Below are 19,551 nucleotides of genomic sequence, written 5' to 3'. Positions count from 1 at the left end.
TGTGACCCCCTGAGGGGTCCCAACCCCCAGTTTGAGAACCCCTGTATTAGGACTTTTAGTTGCAAACGTTCAATAATATGTAGTCAATTGGCACTGTGCGGTTAAATCCTTGTGTGCCTCTTTGAGGGACAAAATCTGACCCCACCACTGTGGCTGTGGAGAGATCTGATTATAATTTGGATAAGTGTTGTTCTGTTACAAAAACGAACAGGGAGGCAGCCAGTACCCTGGCACAGGAGGCCTGAACAGCAGGGAGCTATGCTCCATGTGCACCCTTTGTACCCTAATGTGGAGGGCAGAGTACGGGTGGATAGTTTATCTGTGACGGCATGGATCACTAATCATCACTCTCTTGTGCATGATTGGTACTCTCCCATGGGGGCTGTGATAGAGGCAGCAGAGTATGACAGGAGGGAGATGGTGACTCCTCCCTCCCCTGATGTGCCTGGCCTAATTATTCAACTATTTAAAACTTTTTGGCACAAATGTTTTGCAAGATTTTAAAATGGAAGTAATATTTCTGTTGATATACTGTACATTGATGAGCCATATCAGAGGCTGTTCAAGACAATCTTCCACCCTAAGCAAAATGTCAGTGTGCTGTCCCCTGTGCCACTCAAATTTGGCCCAGTTGCCCCTGCATCCTGACAGAGGGGTGGCCATGCCAAATCTACTGTCCTTGGCAGCTGCCTAGTTCTCCTGTACATAGAGTAGCCTCTGATCCAGATTATGTATCCATGCAGAAGCATCTGCTATTTATTAGTGTCCAGTTGGAGATTATCCCCCTAATTATACAGTGTCCAGGTGTGCATTTTGTTGGCTCAGTGAAGCTGTAGATAAAGCATAAAGGGCCAGTAATACTCAGCTGTAGCCATGATATTTAGGTGATTGTTCATCAGAGTGGCAAGACTTCCCACTATATCTGCTGCCATCCAGCTGAAAATAATGGCTCAGAAAACTGTACTCATCACAGGTTGCTCCTCAGGAATCGGACTGGCCTTGGCTGTAAAAATGGCCAGAGATGAACAGAAAAGATTTAAAGGTAATATTTCTGAAATTAAATATATCACAGTACTGCATCTTCCATGTTGTTAGTCACTTTCATTTTAGGGTGTGACAGAGTGGACTGTACTAAGTGCTGGGTGTCTCACCATCTGATGGATAGATTTTCATCAGTCTGTACCTGAATTCTGTTCAGCTTCTCTTCTCCTCCATTCTTATTAATTCTCCCTTTCCTGACAGCAAGATATTATGCAATCAAATGTACTAATTTCTATGAACAGATGGTGATTCTGTGACTGTACTGAAATGAAATGTTTATCTGAAATTAACATAAATGTGGCAGTAGTATAAAAAGGGAAACTTTTTAAATTAAAGAAACAATGATGCATCTGCAGCACGCTAAATAAACATAGCGTTTTACAGGTTAGTCCTCACAGCTGCAGCTAGCTTTACTTGGCACTTAGCAAAGTCTTGTTGGTGTAAATGCAATTGCTAATTTTAGGAGAAAAAACATTGTGTCTGGGAGCCCTTAATTAAATTAGCAATTTGTTTCTGAGAGGCAGGATTCAGTATTTCTTCCTTGCATTTACTCCCATGAGGGAGGAGAAGGAAAACTTGGTTCCACTGTCTGCCTTACAAAATGGAAATATTTGCTGCAATTGTGTGTAGCTGACTCAATGAATTTAGCAATTCAGATCAGGTTTACTCTCAGCAAGTGTCTTACTCACCAGGGAATGATTGTATGGATTTATGGAAGTTAGCGTAATTAGGCCACGGTAATATTAAAGCTGATCTATACGTTGATAAATATCTTGCAAAATCCAACAATTTTGCAGTCTGAGGAATCATTTGTTTCACTTCCATGTAAAATGCTGGCTGCTTTTCTAAACACACTGGCTGTGATTTTCAAAAATGGGTGCCTAAAGATAGGCTTCTAACTCATTATTTAGGTGCCTAAATGTGGACTTAGGAGCCTAACTTTGGCACCCGTTATTGAAAATCTTGGGCTTAGTTTTTCTACCGTATCTTCCCTAATTGATATAGAAATAAAAACACATAGCTATAAACATGGCTGTATAAATGGTTTATTTCTCCATTTGCTCTTTCCCAAAATCTGATTTAAGAAAATTAGAAGCACTATAAAAAAAAATTAAATGCATACTCTCTGTTTTAGGTTATCAAGGCCCTATCACCAAAATATCTAAGCACTAAAATATGGACTTAAAGGTTGTATGCACTGTAACTTGTGTCTGCTGTCATTCTCAAAGGAAAAGCTTTCTCTGCAGTTACATTTCTGGTTACTTATTTATGATTTTTTACAGTGTATGCTACCATGAGGAATCTGACCAGGAAGGACAAACTTGCAGAAGCTGCAGGCAGAACCTTGGGTAAAACCCTGGAAATTAAACAACTGGATGTCTGCAGTGAAGAGTCTATTAAAACATGCGTCAGTAGCATCCCTGACAGAAGGATTGATATCCTAGGCAAGTAATGAACACAAATGAAAGATGGACGAAAAGTCAGGATACAAGATTTAATTTAAGGATCCTTTTAAATATTTCAGAGATGTTTCAGTAATATTCTTTCTAGAAATGTTTATGGATTTAAGTAATAAATATATGAATAAAACCAATAATACTGTACACTTGTACAGTATAAAGTCTTCCATTCAAGGTTCTCAAGCCATTTTACAAATACTAATTAATTGAATTCAGGCACAAAGAGATCAAATGACTTCTACAAAATCACACAATATGTCTGTGGCAAGGTTGAGAACAGAACTTGGATCTCCTGACTCTCCATCCTGCACTTGAGACCTAAGACCACCTCTACCCTCTGAACATAGTAGACCCCTAATTATTTACACTAACAATAGGATGATCCTTTGTGAATTAGCAAGTAAGTGAATAAATAATTGAGAGACTAATGCATCATCAAATGCACATGGTTAATTTCTAATAAGTTATAGTTTCATTTTATTTGATACTTTACTAGTAAATTATCTGTAATATATTTTGTAAAAATAAATATAACATAATAAGGCAACTAACTACACCCTCAGCTTTTAAATCTTGGCTAAGAGGAAGTAGAGCCTGCCTTTTTGGGGGAGATGATGGGGGAGCAGCAGAACAGCAAGGTGCAAATTAACATGATTTTCTGCAAATTGCACTATGCTCCAATTTGATATTCTACTTCTTACTACGGAGTGCTCATATTATGGCATGACCATTCTGCATTTCTGAAACCACAAGCGCTCAAATGGACTCTTCTCTTGACCACCACATAGTGGCAAAGTTCTCAACCGATGCCAGTTCATTTAAAAAAAAAAAAAAAAAAGAAATGACATTATGAAGTGCTAAACACAAAGTAGACCAAAAATATCAAACAAACATACTAAGGCCTGATCCAATACCCAGTGAAGTAAACTGAGACTCCGTTTGACTTGATTGGGCCCCTAATTCTTAATACTGAATAAGCAAATATAGAGAAGTTTTTGCTCATTTTTCCCCTTCCTTTTTTTCTTTAAATCAGGAAAGGGTAAGGCATAAATCAGAAATAAACAAGAAAAACTTCAGAATAGCAGATATTTTAAAATGTATTAAGAATAAAAGCAAAGACATTCCATGTCAAATGTAATCTCAAGGTTTCAGTAAGAAGCTGAATAACTAACTGCTCTTGTGTGTTTTAATCCCTTATTCCAGTCACTCATTTTTACCACCATGTGTTTTCCAGTGAAAGTGCCAAGTTAATGTTTATTGCAGTTACTACTCACTACTGTGTTTTGCATCTGTACAGTTAGCAATGCTGGTATGGGGCTCATTGGACCTATTGAATGCCAGACCATAGATGAGATGAGAACTGTGATGGATACAAACTTCTTCGGATTGGTTCGACTCTTGAAGGAGATTTTACCTGATATGAAGAAGAGGAAGAGTGGACATATAGTTATAATAAGTAGTGTCATGGGAATACAAGGCAAAGTATTATTATGTACTAATTATTCATAATTTGAAGCTCGCATTTTTCTGAAGTGAAAAATGTAAGCAATCTAGTATATTAAGCTATTGTTTCCAGTTTACAAACATGGGCTTCAGTTCTACATTCTTATTCACGCTGAGTAATACATTATGTCCGTACTCTCATTAATTTTAATGGGACAACTTGCAGAGTAAAGTACTACTGCTTGTGAGTAAGGCTGACAGATTTAGGACCATAACAACTATGTTTGAGTTTTCTGAAAAGTAGCATTTTGCTCTTTTCACAAAGTAAGTTCATAGGAAACTTGTCTCTGTGTCTTGCTTGAAGGGACTATGGAGGAAAGACCAACACATTTTAATACACTTTTTTATGCACAGATATTTTGTGAAACTAGCTTTATAAAAAGCTCTACCTTAAAAAGATTTAGTACATATGCAGTCTGTTAGTAATTCACATATTTGACACAGGAAAGTATTCCAAGCAGTATATACAAAGTTGGTCTTCCAACACTGCTCGCTCTCTGCCCCCCCCCCCCCCAAAAAAAAAAACAGAACAAGAAGATGGAATCAACAGTTTCACACTGAAATACTCTCTGACTGTTTGATCAGTGGGTCCTTTCCCACTTCTATTGGAGTCCTCCAAGTCCTCCATATCCCAGACAGTCAAATCAGTATTTCCTTTCTGAAAGGCTTTCCCTCTTACTAGGTATCCTGGTGTTGCCACTAACCCCCAAGGGGGAGCCATCAAATGAACCTCACTTTAGAGCCAGATAATGTTGCTTTTAATTTGGTGCTCCACCCTACATAATCTTACTTGTATATGTAGTCTCAATAACTTTACTGGGCCTCTCACCTATGGATTATTCATGTGAGTGGGCAGTTGTAGTGTCAAGACCTTGGCTACTAAGAGTTGCTAATGAGCAACATGATGCTCACCATCCGTCTTAGAGGGTTGTATATTGCCTCCTCCAAGTCATCAAGAAGTTTAAAACCAAATCTTTTAAATCTTATATCTCTTAGATGCATTGCAACACAGCTGCCATGCCAAATGATAGATTGTATTACACATATAGATTGCTGTATTAGACCACAAAATATCTAACATAAATACCATGTGCGAGAGTCTCAGCTATGGCCAAGGAACAGCTCGAAGGCTGCTCTAACCTGCGCCAGTTGCCAATGGCACCTAGGGATCATAATAGCCAGGGTGCAAAGGAGACAATCACTGCTCAGCAGGTATTTCCCCCCCCCCCCCCCAAAAAAAAGGGTTGGTCACCCTAGTGCATTTAGTAGGAGTGTTTTTAACATCTTCATAACTTGAATTAGCCCAACATAAATCGTGATGATTTTTTTTCATGCTCTCATAACCACAAACAGCTTATACATTTTTTTAGGAAACATAAGCCACTCAAAAACTCTTAACATGATCTGTAACAATTTTGTTTTTGCCTTCAGGTATTTTGTTCAATGATGTTTATGCTGCATCTAAATTTGCTGTGGAAGGATTCTGTGAAAGTTTAGCCATACAAGCACTCAAGTTTAAACTTCAGTAAGTGTTGACCCAAAGGTGTGGGCTACATATCAGACTGTACTTTAAAATATATCTTGAGCTAGTAGTAGTAGTACAGCCATTATATTGCAGGCTACAGTGCCAGAGAAAGAGGATGAAGAATTTTTCCTCTTGAATTGAAGCTATACATTCACAAGAAGCCACTGAAACCTTCTTATAGAAGTTCCCTTGCCCTCCCCACCAAAGTACTACAAATGTTTAAATGACAAAATAAACATGACCTACAGCATTCAGATTAGGAGTAAGTTTAGCTTTTGAAAAAATATGTATAGCTTTCATATACATCCCTGGAAATCTGGACTCTCATCTACAGTACTGTGGGGCTGTGGTCATGTAATATGTGTACCTCAAAGAGAATGTGTTCTCTAATCTGTAGTACCCAGATACATTAGGGAAAATGATCAATAATGACTTTCATTATAATGATTATTGGAGACATTTATATAACAACATAGTGGTATGTAGCACTTTCAATAGTGAATAAAAACATGGGACTTGCAATGGAAATCAAGCAAAGCAAGACAGAAAGAGGAGATGCCTACAGTCTAAGTGAATAGAGCGTGAGCAGGAGGGATGCACAAAATAAGATTGTGAGGTAGTTTACATGGTAGTTCATAACTTTTGTATATCATTACTTACAATTTAATTTTATTAGTTTTTAATGAGAATGTATTAGAGAATTACTGTATGTGTAAATAGATGGGCTCTGAGAAGGGGTTTAAAGGAGATAAGAAATGTTTGTGGCATAGAGGGTTAGAGGGCATTCGAGGCCTAGGAGGCAGCATGGAAGAAGGAAGAAGAAAAAGGTTGCATGGAGAAATGTGAAATTGGCTAGTGTCCAGTGATAACGTAAGCAGGGGCAGCACTGTGCAGAAGTTTTAATTTGAAGTTCTGCTTAAAAATCAGTAGCGTGGTATAGCCCTTAGGAATAAGGGGCAAAATACAGATATTCATTAACAGTCTAACCCAGCCACAGAACTGGCCAGAAATCTGCTATACAAAAACCTTGTTCAATAGATAACTACGGTTGTAAACAGGAAGGACTTGGCATACTTAAAACTTGAGAGTGGAGCTGGAGAAGGAACTGGTGCAGGGACCTTAAGTATTTCTAAGCTTTACTATTATGCACTTCTGGGCAAATCCTGCTCCTCAGTAGGTCCACCGAGCTCAACAGCAGCATAAGTCTGGGAAGCTGGACTTTCTGCCTAAGCATTTATACTGTACTTTGTGGGTACCACAGAATAAGAGTGCCTTCCAGAATTCTATACAACCAAGAGGTAACCAAAGAGATCGCTCTCTCTTTCTTTTAAATACTTCTACTATTATTACTATGTAGGAGAGATAGCAAGGAGATCCATCTAGCACTTCGTCCAGAAGGCGGTGAGGTTTATGATAATTTAAGTCTTGTTGCAGAGATCCACAGCTGTAAGCCAGCAGCTGAGAGGGCTTTGTCTCCTGCTTCCACTTGTCATAGACTGATAATTCCATTGCTCCTCAGCAGTGCAGCCAGTGTTCTTCTCCCACGGAAACCCCCAGTGCCTGTCTGAGATGCTCAGGGCAAGAGCTGTGGTATGGATCTCCCCCTTAACATTTTTTAAATAGTAAATTCTTTAATAAGTGCTTATTTATTTGCAGACACTCACTACCTATATAAAGGATAGCGTTACACATTTCCCATATAGGAGGACAGATCACCAATGTTATTGTTCTTGTAACAGGCTAAGTCTGATTGAGCCAGGCCCAGTGATCACAGAATTTGAAAAAAAGGTGTTTGAAGATGGAATGAAAATGGATCTTTCGGCTGCCGATGAAGAAACTGCTGACATGTTTACTAATATTTACCTTAAAAATTACAAACAGATTTTCCAAAGCCTGGGACAGAGTGCAGAGGACATAGCAGAGGTAATTAGTCAAATTATTTTGTGCAGTCTTAGAATGATCTGTTTGGTTGTCGACCCACTAAACTTCATTAAGCACAACCTCAAGAAATTACTGGATCTGGAATTTAGAAAGAACATGAAGTTCTCCCAGTTTTAAAAGGCAACTGTGACTTTTAATCTGTAATACCATTGAGTGGATAGTTGCAATGTGATCTAACTATCCAGTGAAGTCAGAATGACACTAATGTGCATGGTCACCAGAAATCTAGATGGGTTACTACCATTGTTTATGGCCCCTCTCTTGCTCAGATTCCACTAGTGCAAACCCCTACACCCATGTGAAGTCCAGCAGACTATCCCAGGAACCAACAACAGAAATGCACCAGCAGGTCACAGCAGAACATAGCTGGAGGCAATCTCTGATATTTGAGGGTTTACAGATCACAACCAACACCATGAACTGCTTCTAGAAGCAAATAGGTAGACAACCTAGAGTACGGAACATCAGTCTTGTAGACTTACATCTCAAATTTAAGCTGTTGCATTGTGCCAGCTGACATGCTCTTCAAAAGTAGGCCAGAGTAGTACTCTAGGGTAAATGAATGCTTGAGGTTACAAAGGCCTGAATCACTGTGGAGAGGTGGAAATACAGGAAAGTTTGCAGCCTTCAGATCAACCCTAAGTTAAAAATGACAGTGTGTGATTGAGGGCATCTTGGAATCTAAGAGCAGAAATGGATTCTAAATGTTTACGAGCAGCATTAGTGAAGGTCAGACACACAGTCCAATATACGAAATACTAGCTAAGGCCCTGATCCTGCAACTGGTTTTGTGCACACAGATTTGTATGCATTTACACAGCCATATTCACTTCAATAAGACTCTGCCTTGGCATAAGGATCAGCCTGTGCGGGATCTGGAAACCTCCATGGAGTCCCAGTGATTTTGTTTGTGTCTTACCTTAGACCTATAGGGTGTGATTCTTAACACCCTCAGCATTGACATAGCACTGCTCCCACTGAAGTTAATGAGAGCTTTACTGCTGACTTCAATGGGAGCAAAGTTAGGCCAACACTGAGCACTTTTGAAAATCCCACACAATATATTTTTTTAATTTGTATTTGATTTAAATTCAGGTTCCTGAATTTAATGTTGTTTGTAAACTGGTAAATATGAAACATCCTGATTCACACATTTGATACCATATCTGTGAATTCAGACTTGTTCTGTATTTAATATTTTATTTTTAATAATTCCACATTTAATCACTTTCTGAATGATAAAGCACTTTAGTAGCTTTTATTTACATCAATATACAGTTGGAAAACTTAGATGCATGCAATTAATTCTTCCAGATAAGTGAGTGCAGCTAGAACTTTACAAACTTAAAATTTTTATTAAGATGTTAAAAAAAAAATATTGAACAGAGTTTGAGCATAGAAGTTTCTGGTTATCAGGGAATAATGTACAGATTATCAAGGGTGCAAAGCTTGGTTTAAGATCAGGTGGCATAAGGAATACATAATCTGCAATATCCCTGATTGGGGGTAAAAGGTTGATGGGTCAAAGTACAGGCATTGAGTGTCATACAAGGATGTGTGTGGTACTCCAATTGAAATTGAGGTAACTCGCTCTTTGCCTGCCAAGTTGAAAATATATCTCTGTCTTCAGCTTCCTAGACAAACACTTGTAGTTTGAACAAACAGTTCTTCTAAGCAAGAGCTTCTAACTCGGAATCAGACTCCTGCCCTCACTTCAACCTGCATAATGTCTTCATTGCAGAATTTACCCAGTGGATCAACATGCAAGTTTGCCTAGCTTGGGTGTGAATGGCCATGCTGCAAAGCCACTCTTGAGTTGAGTTAGCGTTGTACTCACCCACTTGAGATGCTAAAACTTCTGGGATTATATCCCATGGTTCTTAGCACTGCAGTACACTAAGCCAGTCTGAATTGTGGGAAAACTTGTCTGTCCTTTTGGTCACACACAGGGAATTGTGGGAAAGCACTGGATATTTATCAGCACTTGAGGGGTTCAGTGTGTCCCCTCACTGCAAAGTGGGCAGTTTACCAGCCTGAGTGAAAGTACCACTCTGGCTTTAGTGTATAGCTCCAGATGAGCCAGGTAGCTTGGGTGCAAAGCACAACCAAACTTGGGTCAGAGGGGTGGGTGCATGTGTGAGAGAGAGAGAGAGAGAGAGAGAGATGGGATGGGGAAAACCCAAACAAGAGCCCAAGATAACGCTGCTCTCTGGGTCTCACCCTGCACTTTCTCTGCTTCACCCATGCTTATCTGAACACCTCCTTTCTCTCCTTTGCCTACATCTAATTTCATGTTCTCTTTCTTACCACCTCCATACATTCTCAACTAATGTTTGAGAAGTTTCTCCTTGACCCTCAAAAATATCCTGAAAACCTGCTCCATGAGATGCTCCTGCTTTACTCACTACTTGCTTACTCTACTTTTCTTTTGTTTTTAGACTCTTAAGGTCTTTGAGACATGAACTTGTCATTTGTTCAGCATGCATTGCATATCATACAACACTATGTATAGGTTTAAAGAACACAGACACACAAGCCTTTGGGCATGAGCACAGAACTGCTAACCAGCAGTGATCATTGGAGTCACAAACCCCTTACATATAGAACCCTATACAAAGCTATCAAAGAGATGGAAAGGAATAACGGTAGGAGACCCAAGTTCAGTGCTGCAGTAGATTGGAGCCAGCTAGCAATTTTTTTTATTTTATTTTTTTTTTTTTTTTTTTTTTTACTTTTTTGCACCAAATTGGGAATTAGTATTAGAGCCTTTTTTGGTAGTTTACATAGTAGTTTTTAGCTTTAGTCAAGAAACCACTCTGTGCTGAAGTTCCCTCAATACACATTTGGAATAAAAAAGAAAAACCAAAATGCTTAACCCTTGGAGCCCCACTGAAGTTTGTGTTTCATAATACCAAACTGGAGACATTTGGGCCAGAATTTAATCATTATGACGCTTTTTAAAGAATAAAAGGGTCAAGCAAACATACTGATCACCTCCATGCTGCCTGCCCACTACTTCCAAGACAGGAAATGATTGTACTCAGAAATAGGACTGATGTTGGCACTAGATGCAGTATTAGTATTAAAGATGCTCTGAAAATGTCACTGATACATGTCTGTGTAGCTCAAAAGCTTGTACCTTCCACCAACAGAAGTTGGTTTAATAAAAGATACCATCTTACCTACCTTGTTTTATTGCTGCACATAGCAAGTTTTAGAGAAAAATCCCGGTGGGTGTAAAAAACAGATTTCTGGTTTTCTAATCACATATTTCATCACTGATCTCATATTCAAATGTTCTAAATAGTAAATATATTCCTTTTGTTTAATATAAACTTCCACTATATTTTCTGATAAAGTTGGAAAATAAAATTATGTTGATTAACCTCAAAGAGAAACATGTTTTTTGAGGTTTCTAAATTATCCTAAGAAAATCTTAATGGATTAACTGCCTGATTAAAATGTGATCAGATTTCCTAAAGGATTTTACAAAGCTATCTTTGCTCAGTCATTCTGTTTGTTGATTCTTGCACATCTATTTGGATAAATGATGTTCTCTAAAGATCCCATTTCTCATTCTAACAGCATACAGTAAAGATAATTCTTGCAGAAAATCCACCTTTTCGCCATCAGACCAACACCCTGTATACACCAATGACAACCTTGAAATATGCAGATCCAAATGGAGATTTACCTATTGATACCTTCTACAAAATGGTTTTTCAGCATGATAAAATCTTCAGTGCAAGTCTTAACTTCATCAAACTGCTAAGGTGGAGAAGCAGAAAAAGCTTTGATTTGGGAAACCCTTCACAATGAATATATGTATGCTATTGTGTGCATTTGGATCACTGGTTCTAGTCACTGCTGATATACTGTTTTGAAAAATAGCTTTGCAATATAATTGATTACAAAAAGACATTCAAAATGTTTGGTTAGTGAGCTTAATTGAGGTATTAATGTTGATTAACTTCTATTTTGAACTTCAAGTTTCCAGTGCTTTGAAAGTAAAATGTTTGACCTATGTCAGTTATTGTCAGTAATCTTGGCTGTATATTCTATTTCCAGAGTTGTTCCTGGTAGAAATTTATGACCACTTTTTCTGAACATCAACAAACCAATTATCAAACAGTCCCTTCAGCATTTATTAGAATTAAAAAGAAAAGATATTGAGATTAGTACTCTGTGTATATCTTATTTGTAGAAAAACCTGATTTGTTAGTATTGTAAAACATATTGAATTGCTTTGCTAATGTTCTAGTGATTTTTAAATCACTTAACACCTTGTTCTATAGTTCTATACTTCTATTTAAAAGGATTAGAATAAACTACTTGTTAGAAACCTAAGAAGTGCAAGCATTTTTATAGTTTTAAAATGTATTGAAGATGCCTAAAATATGGACATTCATATTATAGTCAACTTCTATGATAGTGGTGAATGGCTTATGATTATTTCTGTGGTTTCTTAGGGAACACAAATTAATACAATCAAAATTTTCAAACCTGAGGGCCTAAAGCTAGGCTCCTAAATCCATATTTAGACATCTGGATAGAAGTGATCTGATTTTCAATGGTGCTGTGCACCTGCAGCTCCCATTGAAGTCAGTGCCAGTTACATGTGTTCAGCACCTTTGAAACTCAGAGCACTATCTAAATCAGTGGTGGACAACCTGCAGCCCATCAGGGTAATCCGCTGGCTGGCCACGAGACAGTTTGTTTACATTTGCACGGCCCCCGCAGCTCCCAGTGGCCGCAGTTCGCCGTTCCCAGCCAATGGGAGCTGTGGGTAGTGGTGGCCAACACATCCCTGTGGCCTGCACCACTTCCCACAGTTCCAATTGGCTGAGAACGGCGAACCCCGGCCACTGGGAGCTGCGGGCAGCCATGCAAATGTAAACAAACTGTCTGGTGGCCCGCATGCAACCCGTGGGCCACAGGTTGCCCACTACTGATCTAAATGTCAAAATGTGGATTTAAGACACTGGCTTTAGGCACCCACATTTGAAAATTTCATAGGAGTTGGCTAGACATCTAAATGTCTTTAGGCTTTCAGGTTTGAAAATGTTTGCTTGTAGCTCCACTTTATTTACAGCTGTATTTGAGTGTCTGGAGGATGGGTGTTTGTATGTATGTATGTAAATGCATAGATGTACCAGTAGCTTTGATAAGGTTGGCAGTGTTCTTGGGAATAGGATTTGCTGACTGCTATATGACATGCTTGGGTTATACATAGTGGGTTTTTTTTTTAAATATCTTACCAACACAGCACTTTTTTTTATATTTAGAATTCAAAGAATGTTTGTCAGACAGAATAATTTTAAAGCTAAGTCAAATTTTAAACTGAATGCAATAGTATTCCTTTAAATTTCATGTTGCTTTACTGAAATGGGTAGAAAAATTTGGTTTCCACATAACAGAATCAATTAATCATAACAGAATTTAAATATACAAATTACATATTTAAGATCAAGACATGCTATAACAACACTTGTTTTTCATAAGGTCCTGCTTTTTTGAAGAACTTTAACTATATAAACATTGTCAAAAACTAAACATAAGAATGGCCATACAGGGTCAGACCAATGGTCCTCCTAACCCAGTATCTTATCTCTGACAGTGGCCAGTGCCAGATGCTTCAGAGGGAATTAACAGAATGGGGTGGTCGACTGATCCATCCTCTGTTGTCTAGTCACAGCTTCCGGCAGTTGAAGATTTAGGGTTGCATCCCTGACCATCTTGACTAATAGCCATTGATGGACCTGCCCTCCATGAACATCTTTATTTATTTTATTTTATTTTATTTTTAAGCCAGTTATGCTTTTGGCCTTCACAACATCCCATGGCAACAAGTTCCACAAGGTAGTGTGAAGTAGTACTTCCTTTTGTTTTAAACCTACTGCCTATTTCATGAGGTGACACCTAGTTCTTCTTTTAGGTGAAGGAATAAATAACACTTACTTTCTCCATACCATTTATGATTTTCTAGACCTCTATCATAGCCCCCCTTCTTAGTTGCCTCTTTCCTTAGCTGAGCAGTGCAAGTCATTTTAATCTCTCCAAATGGAAGCTGCTCTACACCACTAATCATTCTCATTGCCCTTCCAAGCCTTTTCCCAATTTTAATCTCTCTTGAGTAACTTTTGTATCATCTGCAAATTTTGCCACCTTACTAGTCATCCTTTTTTTCCAGATCAATTATGAGTATGTTGAACAGCACAGGTCCGAGTATAGATAGTTGAGGGACCCTGCTATTTACCTCTCCATTGTGAAAATATTTATTCCTACCCTTTTGTTTCCTAGCTTACTTAACAGTTGCTGATTTATGAGAGGACCTTCTGTCTTATCCCATGACTGCTTAGTTTGCTTAAGAACCTTTAGTGAGGGAGCTTGGACTTTCAGAAAGCTTTTGACAAGTACACTATAATCCACATGCTTGCTGACTCATTCAAAGAATTCTAATAGGTTGGTGAAGCATGATTTCCCTTTAAAAAGGTCAGCCATGCTGACTTTTCCCCAACCATATCTGATAATTTTTATTATAGTTTAAACTAATTTGCCTGGTAATGAAGTAGACTTACCACCCTGTAATTGCCAGGATCAGCTTTGGAGCCTTTTTTAAAAACAGGCATTATGCTACCTATCCTCTAGCACACAAGCTAATTTAATCAGTAGGTTACATACCACAATTAGTAGCTCTATAATTTAATGTACGAGTTCCTTCAGAATTCTTGGGTTAATACCATCTGGTCCTGGTGCCTTATTACTGTTTGTTTAATCAATTGCAATCTGGAACAGTTCCTCAGATTTGTCTCCTAAAAAGAATGGCTCGGATGTCTGACTCTCTCCAATATCCTCTGCTGTGAAGACTGATGCAAAGAATTCATTTAGCTTCTCTGCAAAAGCCTCATCTTGAGCGCTCACTGACTGTTTGGCAGGCTTCCTGCTTCTGATGTCCTTTAACAACAAATTGTGTTGTTTTTGTTTGTTGGTTTGTTTTTGTGTCCTTAACTAGTTGCTCTTCAAATTCCTTCTTGGTCTGCCCTATTATAGTTTTACACTTGATTTACCATTTTCTATTTTCCTCAGACTGGGCTTCTAATTTTTAAAGGCTGTATTTTTTAAACTAACTGCTTCTTTTACTCTACTGTTTGACCATTGTTGAATTTTTTTGAGCTGGGGTATGCATTTAGTTTGAGCCACTATTATGGTGTTTTTAAATAGCCTCCATGCAGGTTGCAGGCATTTCATCCTTGTGACTGTTCCTTTTTATTTCTATTTAACCAGCTTCCTCATTTTTGTGTAGTTCCCCTTTTTGAAGCTAAATTCTACTGTGATGGATTTCTTTGGCATTTTCCCCCCTACAACAGTGTTAAATTTAATTACATTAATCCTATTATCTCGTGGTTCACCTATATTCACCTCTTGAACCAGATCCTGTATTTCTCTTAGGACTAAATCAAGAATTCCTTCTCCCCATGTCAGCTTCAGAAAAAGCAACTCCAAGAAATTGCTGAAATATTCTATGCTAAGTATTGTCGTACTGATATTCACAGAATTACTTCTGATACTTGGCAAGGTTATAGGGGAAAAAACAGTAAATGATTCTAGTATACACACTCATGTATCATATTCAGGTATGGTGACTTGCCTGCCTGGTGCGAAGGTTGCAGATCTCTTGAGGCATCGAGATAGACTTGTGTCGTGCTGGGGAGGAGCCAGTAGTCATGGTACATGAAGGTACCAATGACAGAGGGAAGGGTAGGAGAGAGATCCTGGAGGCCAAATTTAGGAAAGAGACTGAAATCCAGGACCTTTATGATGGCATTCTCAGAAATGCTTCCAGTTCCGCGCGCAGGGCCAGGTAGAGCTTCAGCGTCCCAATGCGTGGATGAGACGATGTTGTAGGGAGCAGGAGTTTAGATTTATTAGAAATTGGGGAAACGTTTGGGATAGGGGGAGCCTATACAGGAACGATGGCTTCCACCTAAACCAGCGTGGATCCAGACTGCTGGCACTTAACATTAAAAAGGTTGCAGAGCAGTTTTTAATCTAAGGCCTGGTCCCCACTAAGTCCCCACTTCGGACTAAGGTATGCAAATTCAGCTACGTTAATAACGTAGCTGAATTCGAAGTACCTTAGTCCGAACTTACCGCGGTCCAGACGCGGCAGGAAGGCTCCCCCGTCGATGCCGCGTACTCCTCTCGGCGAGCTGGAGTACCGGCGCCGACTGCGAGCACTTCCGGGATCGATTTAGCGTGTCTTAACCAGACGCGATAAATCGATCCCAGAACATCGATTGCGTGCCGCCGGACCCTCCGGTAAGTGAAGACAAGGCCTAAGAGATGGGGAAAAGCCGATTGCTGCAGAGAAGCACGTGGATCGGACAGAGACATCTCTTAGAGGAGAGTCTATTGATAGAGATTCTCTAGGTTTTAGTCAGGAGGAGAGGATAGAAGAGGATAAAGTATGGGCCAGATCAGACAAGAAACATTTATATAAAAAAGAATCTGACACATCAGAAAAGGGCAGACAAACAGTGACACGTTTTTAAAGTGCTTGTACACAAATGGTAGAAGTCTAAATAATAAGATGGGTGAACTAGAGTGCCTCGTGTTAAAGGAGGATATTGATAAAATAGGCATCACAGAAACCTGGTAGAGTTGGGACACAATCATTCCAGGGTACAAAATATATTGGAAGGACAGAACAGGTCGGGAGGGGGGAAGGGAGTGAGTGGCACTATCTGTGAAAGAAAATGTAGAATCAAATGAAGTAAAAATCTTAAATGAATCCACATGTTCCATAGAATCTCTAGGGATAGTAATTCCATGCTCTAATAAGAATATAACAGTAGGGATCTATTACTGACCACCTGACCAGGACAGTGATAGTGACTATGAAATGCTAAGGGTGATTAGAGAGGCATTAGAGAATTCAATAATAGTGGGGGATTTCAATTATCCCCATATTGACTGGGTACATGCCACCTCAGGAGGAAATGCAGAGACAAAATTTCTTGATACTTCAAATGACTGCTTCTTGGAGCAGCTGGTACAGGAACCCACAAGGGGAGAGGCAATTCTCGATTTAGTCCTGAGTGGCATGCAGGATCTGGTCCAAGAGGTAACTATAACAGGAATTAGTGACCATAATATAACAACATTTAACATTCCTGTGGTGGGAAGAACACCTCAGCAGCCCAACACTGTGGCATTTAATTTCAGAAAGGGGAACTATGCAAAAATGAGGAGGTTAGTTAAAAAGAAATTAAAAGGTACAGTAACTAGAATGAAATCTCTGCAAGCTGCATGGACACTTTTCAAAGACACCATAATAGAGGCCCAAATTAAATGTATACTCCAAATTAAAAAACACCGTAAAAAAACTAAAAAAGAGCCACCATGGCTTAACAACCATGTAAAAGAAGCAGTGAGAGATAAAAAGGCATCTTTTAAAAAGTGGACGTCAAATCCTAGTGAGGTAAATAGAAAGGAGCATAAACACTCCAAATTAAGTGTAAAAATGTAATAAGAAAAGCCAAAAAGGAGTTTGAAGAACAGTTAGCCAAAGACTCAAAAGGTAGTAACAAAATGGTTTTTAAGTACATCAGAAGCAGGAAGGCTGCTAAACAACCAATGGGGCCCCTGGACAATTAAGATAAAAAAGGAGCACTTAAAGACGATAAAGTCATTGCAGAGAAACTAAATGAATTCTTTGTTTCAGTCTTCATGGCTGAGGATGTGAGGGAGATTCCCAAATCTGAGCCATCCTTTGTAGGTGACAAATCTGAGGAATTGTCACAGATTGAAATGTCACTAGAGGAGGTTTTGGAATTAACTGATAATTACTAAATTAATTAAACAAATTAATGGGCAGCAGATTTAAAACAAATAAAAGGAAGTTCTTCTTCACACAAAACACAGTCAACTTATGGAATTCCTTGCCTGAGGAGGTTGTGAAGACTAGGACTATAAGCGAGTTTAAAAGAGAACTAGATAAATTCATGGAGGTTAAGTCTATTAATTGCTATTAGCCAGGATGGGTAAGGAATAGTGTCCCTAGTCTCTGTTTGTCACAGGGTGGAGATAGATGGCAGGAGAGAGATCACTTGATCATTACCTGTTAGGTTCACTCCCTCTGGGGCACCTGGCATTGGCCACTGTCAGCAGACAGGATACTGGGCTGAATGGACCTTTGGTCTGACCCAGTATGGCCATTCTTATGTTGTTCTTATTCTGGGGAGAGGTCTGAATTTTATTTTTAATTATGGTTTTTACCCAGCCTATATGTTTAGGACTAAGTACTCCTCCTAAATCCACAGCTCTCCTAGGGATGTCAATGGGTAGTTTGCATAGTGCTCATGAGGGGAATGTGGTCTTTATCTAATAACTGAACTTATTTATTCTGTACCTAATTATTACATTCAGCATCATTCAGTGGAGCAAATATGTTCATCTTGGAGGCCACTATTACTTCTGCCCTTTATTTCTTTCTTCCCTATCTTCATTTTTGTTTCTTTCCCCCTTTAATGTTTTTGCGTCTCTCTGTTTTTTCTTAATTTCCTTTCCTCCTCCAACTCCTGGTTCCCAACCCCTGCTGGAGGATGGGAGATGTCTGGAATAGATTCCCTACCTCTATGTGACCATGCTGCTACTTCTGTGAAATACATGGGAGGAAAAAAAAGTGTCACTTTGTCCACTAGATGCTCCTATTACTTGATTGCTCAATAAAATGCAATAAAGAGAACCAGAAGTTGCCATCTTATTCAGCTTTCTAAAGTCAACATATCATTTGTCTGACGTAGAATACTGTGCAACTTGATGGCTAAAAATTGTCTTAAAGATGGGTCAAACTGTATTAACAGTGACTGAAAAGTTTTATAAAGACAACTGCAAAATGTCTCAGAAATGCATATTGAAATCTAGGTTTACTGTAGTACCTGCTGATGAATCCACCAACAGGTCTGCAGTTAAAGGCTTGTTACCTGGGAAGTCATTCCAGATTAGTCATTCCTGATTAACTATTTCTAAGCAATACATCAGATATTACAGGGTGGGAAACTCTCTCCTATTTGCTGAAATAGTAGACCTAAATACGGAATTGCTGATGGTATCACATTGGGAATAAAAATAAATATTGGAGCTGTGGGACTAAAAGTAGAACAACAATCAAACCACTAGGTTAAATTGAGATTGTGTAGCAATGTGGGTTAGTCAAATAGCCCAAACTTAGACACAGAACACTGCCTGCTGCATCAAACTACAACCTTGAAACTACTAACATAGATATCAAAATAGGTTATTCTTATTTTTAAGAGGATTGAATTTATTTTGAAAGGCATTTTTCATTGTAAGTCCTGAAAAACTATAGTAATATCAAGCTCTTGCTGATGCCTATAAAGTACCGGGAGAAACAAACTATTCTGAAGGTACTGACCGTGCACACCAGTCTCCTAGTCAGGTCACAACACTGAATGCAAGGAAAACAAATTATCACACCTTGTCATCTATTGGGGATGTACTGCAGACAGTGAAGTAGGCTAGCCTGCTGTAGCCCGAGCTAGGGGCACTTTTAACGAGTAAAGGTGCGCCCATACTGGGAAAAAAGATGGGTTTTAGCACGTGTCAGCGCACATGGAACAACCAGTACAATCCGCATGCAGACAAGGCAGTGGTAGTTCCTGCTCATGTGTGTTAAACTACCCCCGCCTGGTCCACAGGGGCCTTCACCACGTCTTGTCCACCACATTAAAGCCCACCTTTTCTGCTAGAGAAGAGAGGCCCCAGAGGTAACACAGGGCGCATCGCCGGCTGCACGTGTACGCCGCCCCCCCCCCCCTCTTGCCCTGGGCAGGCACCGCTGCCTGGGCTGCGTACACAGCAGCGCCACGAGGCTAGTGAGCACGCGGATCCAGCCTTGCCCCTTTGCTCCGGCGCCGCCCGCCCAGTGCTGCCCCACTTCAGATTCCGAAGCCCGGCTGGGCGGGGGGAGCGCAGGGTGTGCGTGCCCCGGGGTGGGCGCGGGGCTTGTGCCAGAGCGCTTTCCGGGGAATGGGGTCCCGGAAGCGGAAGTGTCAGAGG

The 19,551-nt window shown here is 39.5% G+C and overlaps 1 protein-coding gene across 1 annotated transcript; it reads left to right on the top strand.

Moving 5' to 3' along the window:
* LOC117882178 (retinol dehydrogenase 8-like) lies at positions 1–11,697 on the top strand. Its single transcript, XM_034780217.1, has 6 exons — positions 1–1,042; positions 2,325–2,486; positions 3,799–3,978; positions 5,436–5,529; positions 7,269–7,452; positions 11,056–11,697. Exons 1-6 carry the CDS (start codon positions 946–948, stop codon positions 11,287–11,289), a joined length of 951 nt encoding a protein of 316 aa, XP_034636108.1. The 5' UTR covers positions 1–945; the 3' UTR covers positions 11,290–11,697.
* Positions 11,698–19,551: the final 7,854 nt, after the last annotated feature.

The sequence above is a fragment of the Trachemys scripta genome, chromosome 8 (genome assembly GCF_013100865.1).
Source record: "Trachemys scripta elegans isolate TJP31775 chromosome 8, CAS_Tse_1.0, whole genome shotgun sequence".
Taxonomy (NCBI): domain Eukaryota; kingdom Metazoa; phylum Chordata; order Testudines; family Emydidae; genus Trachemys; species Trachemys scripta.
This window is presented reverse-complemented; position numbering and strand designations above follow the sequence as displayed.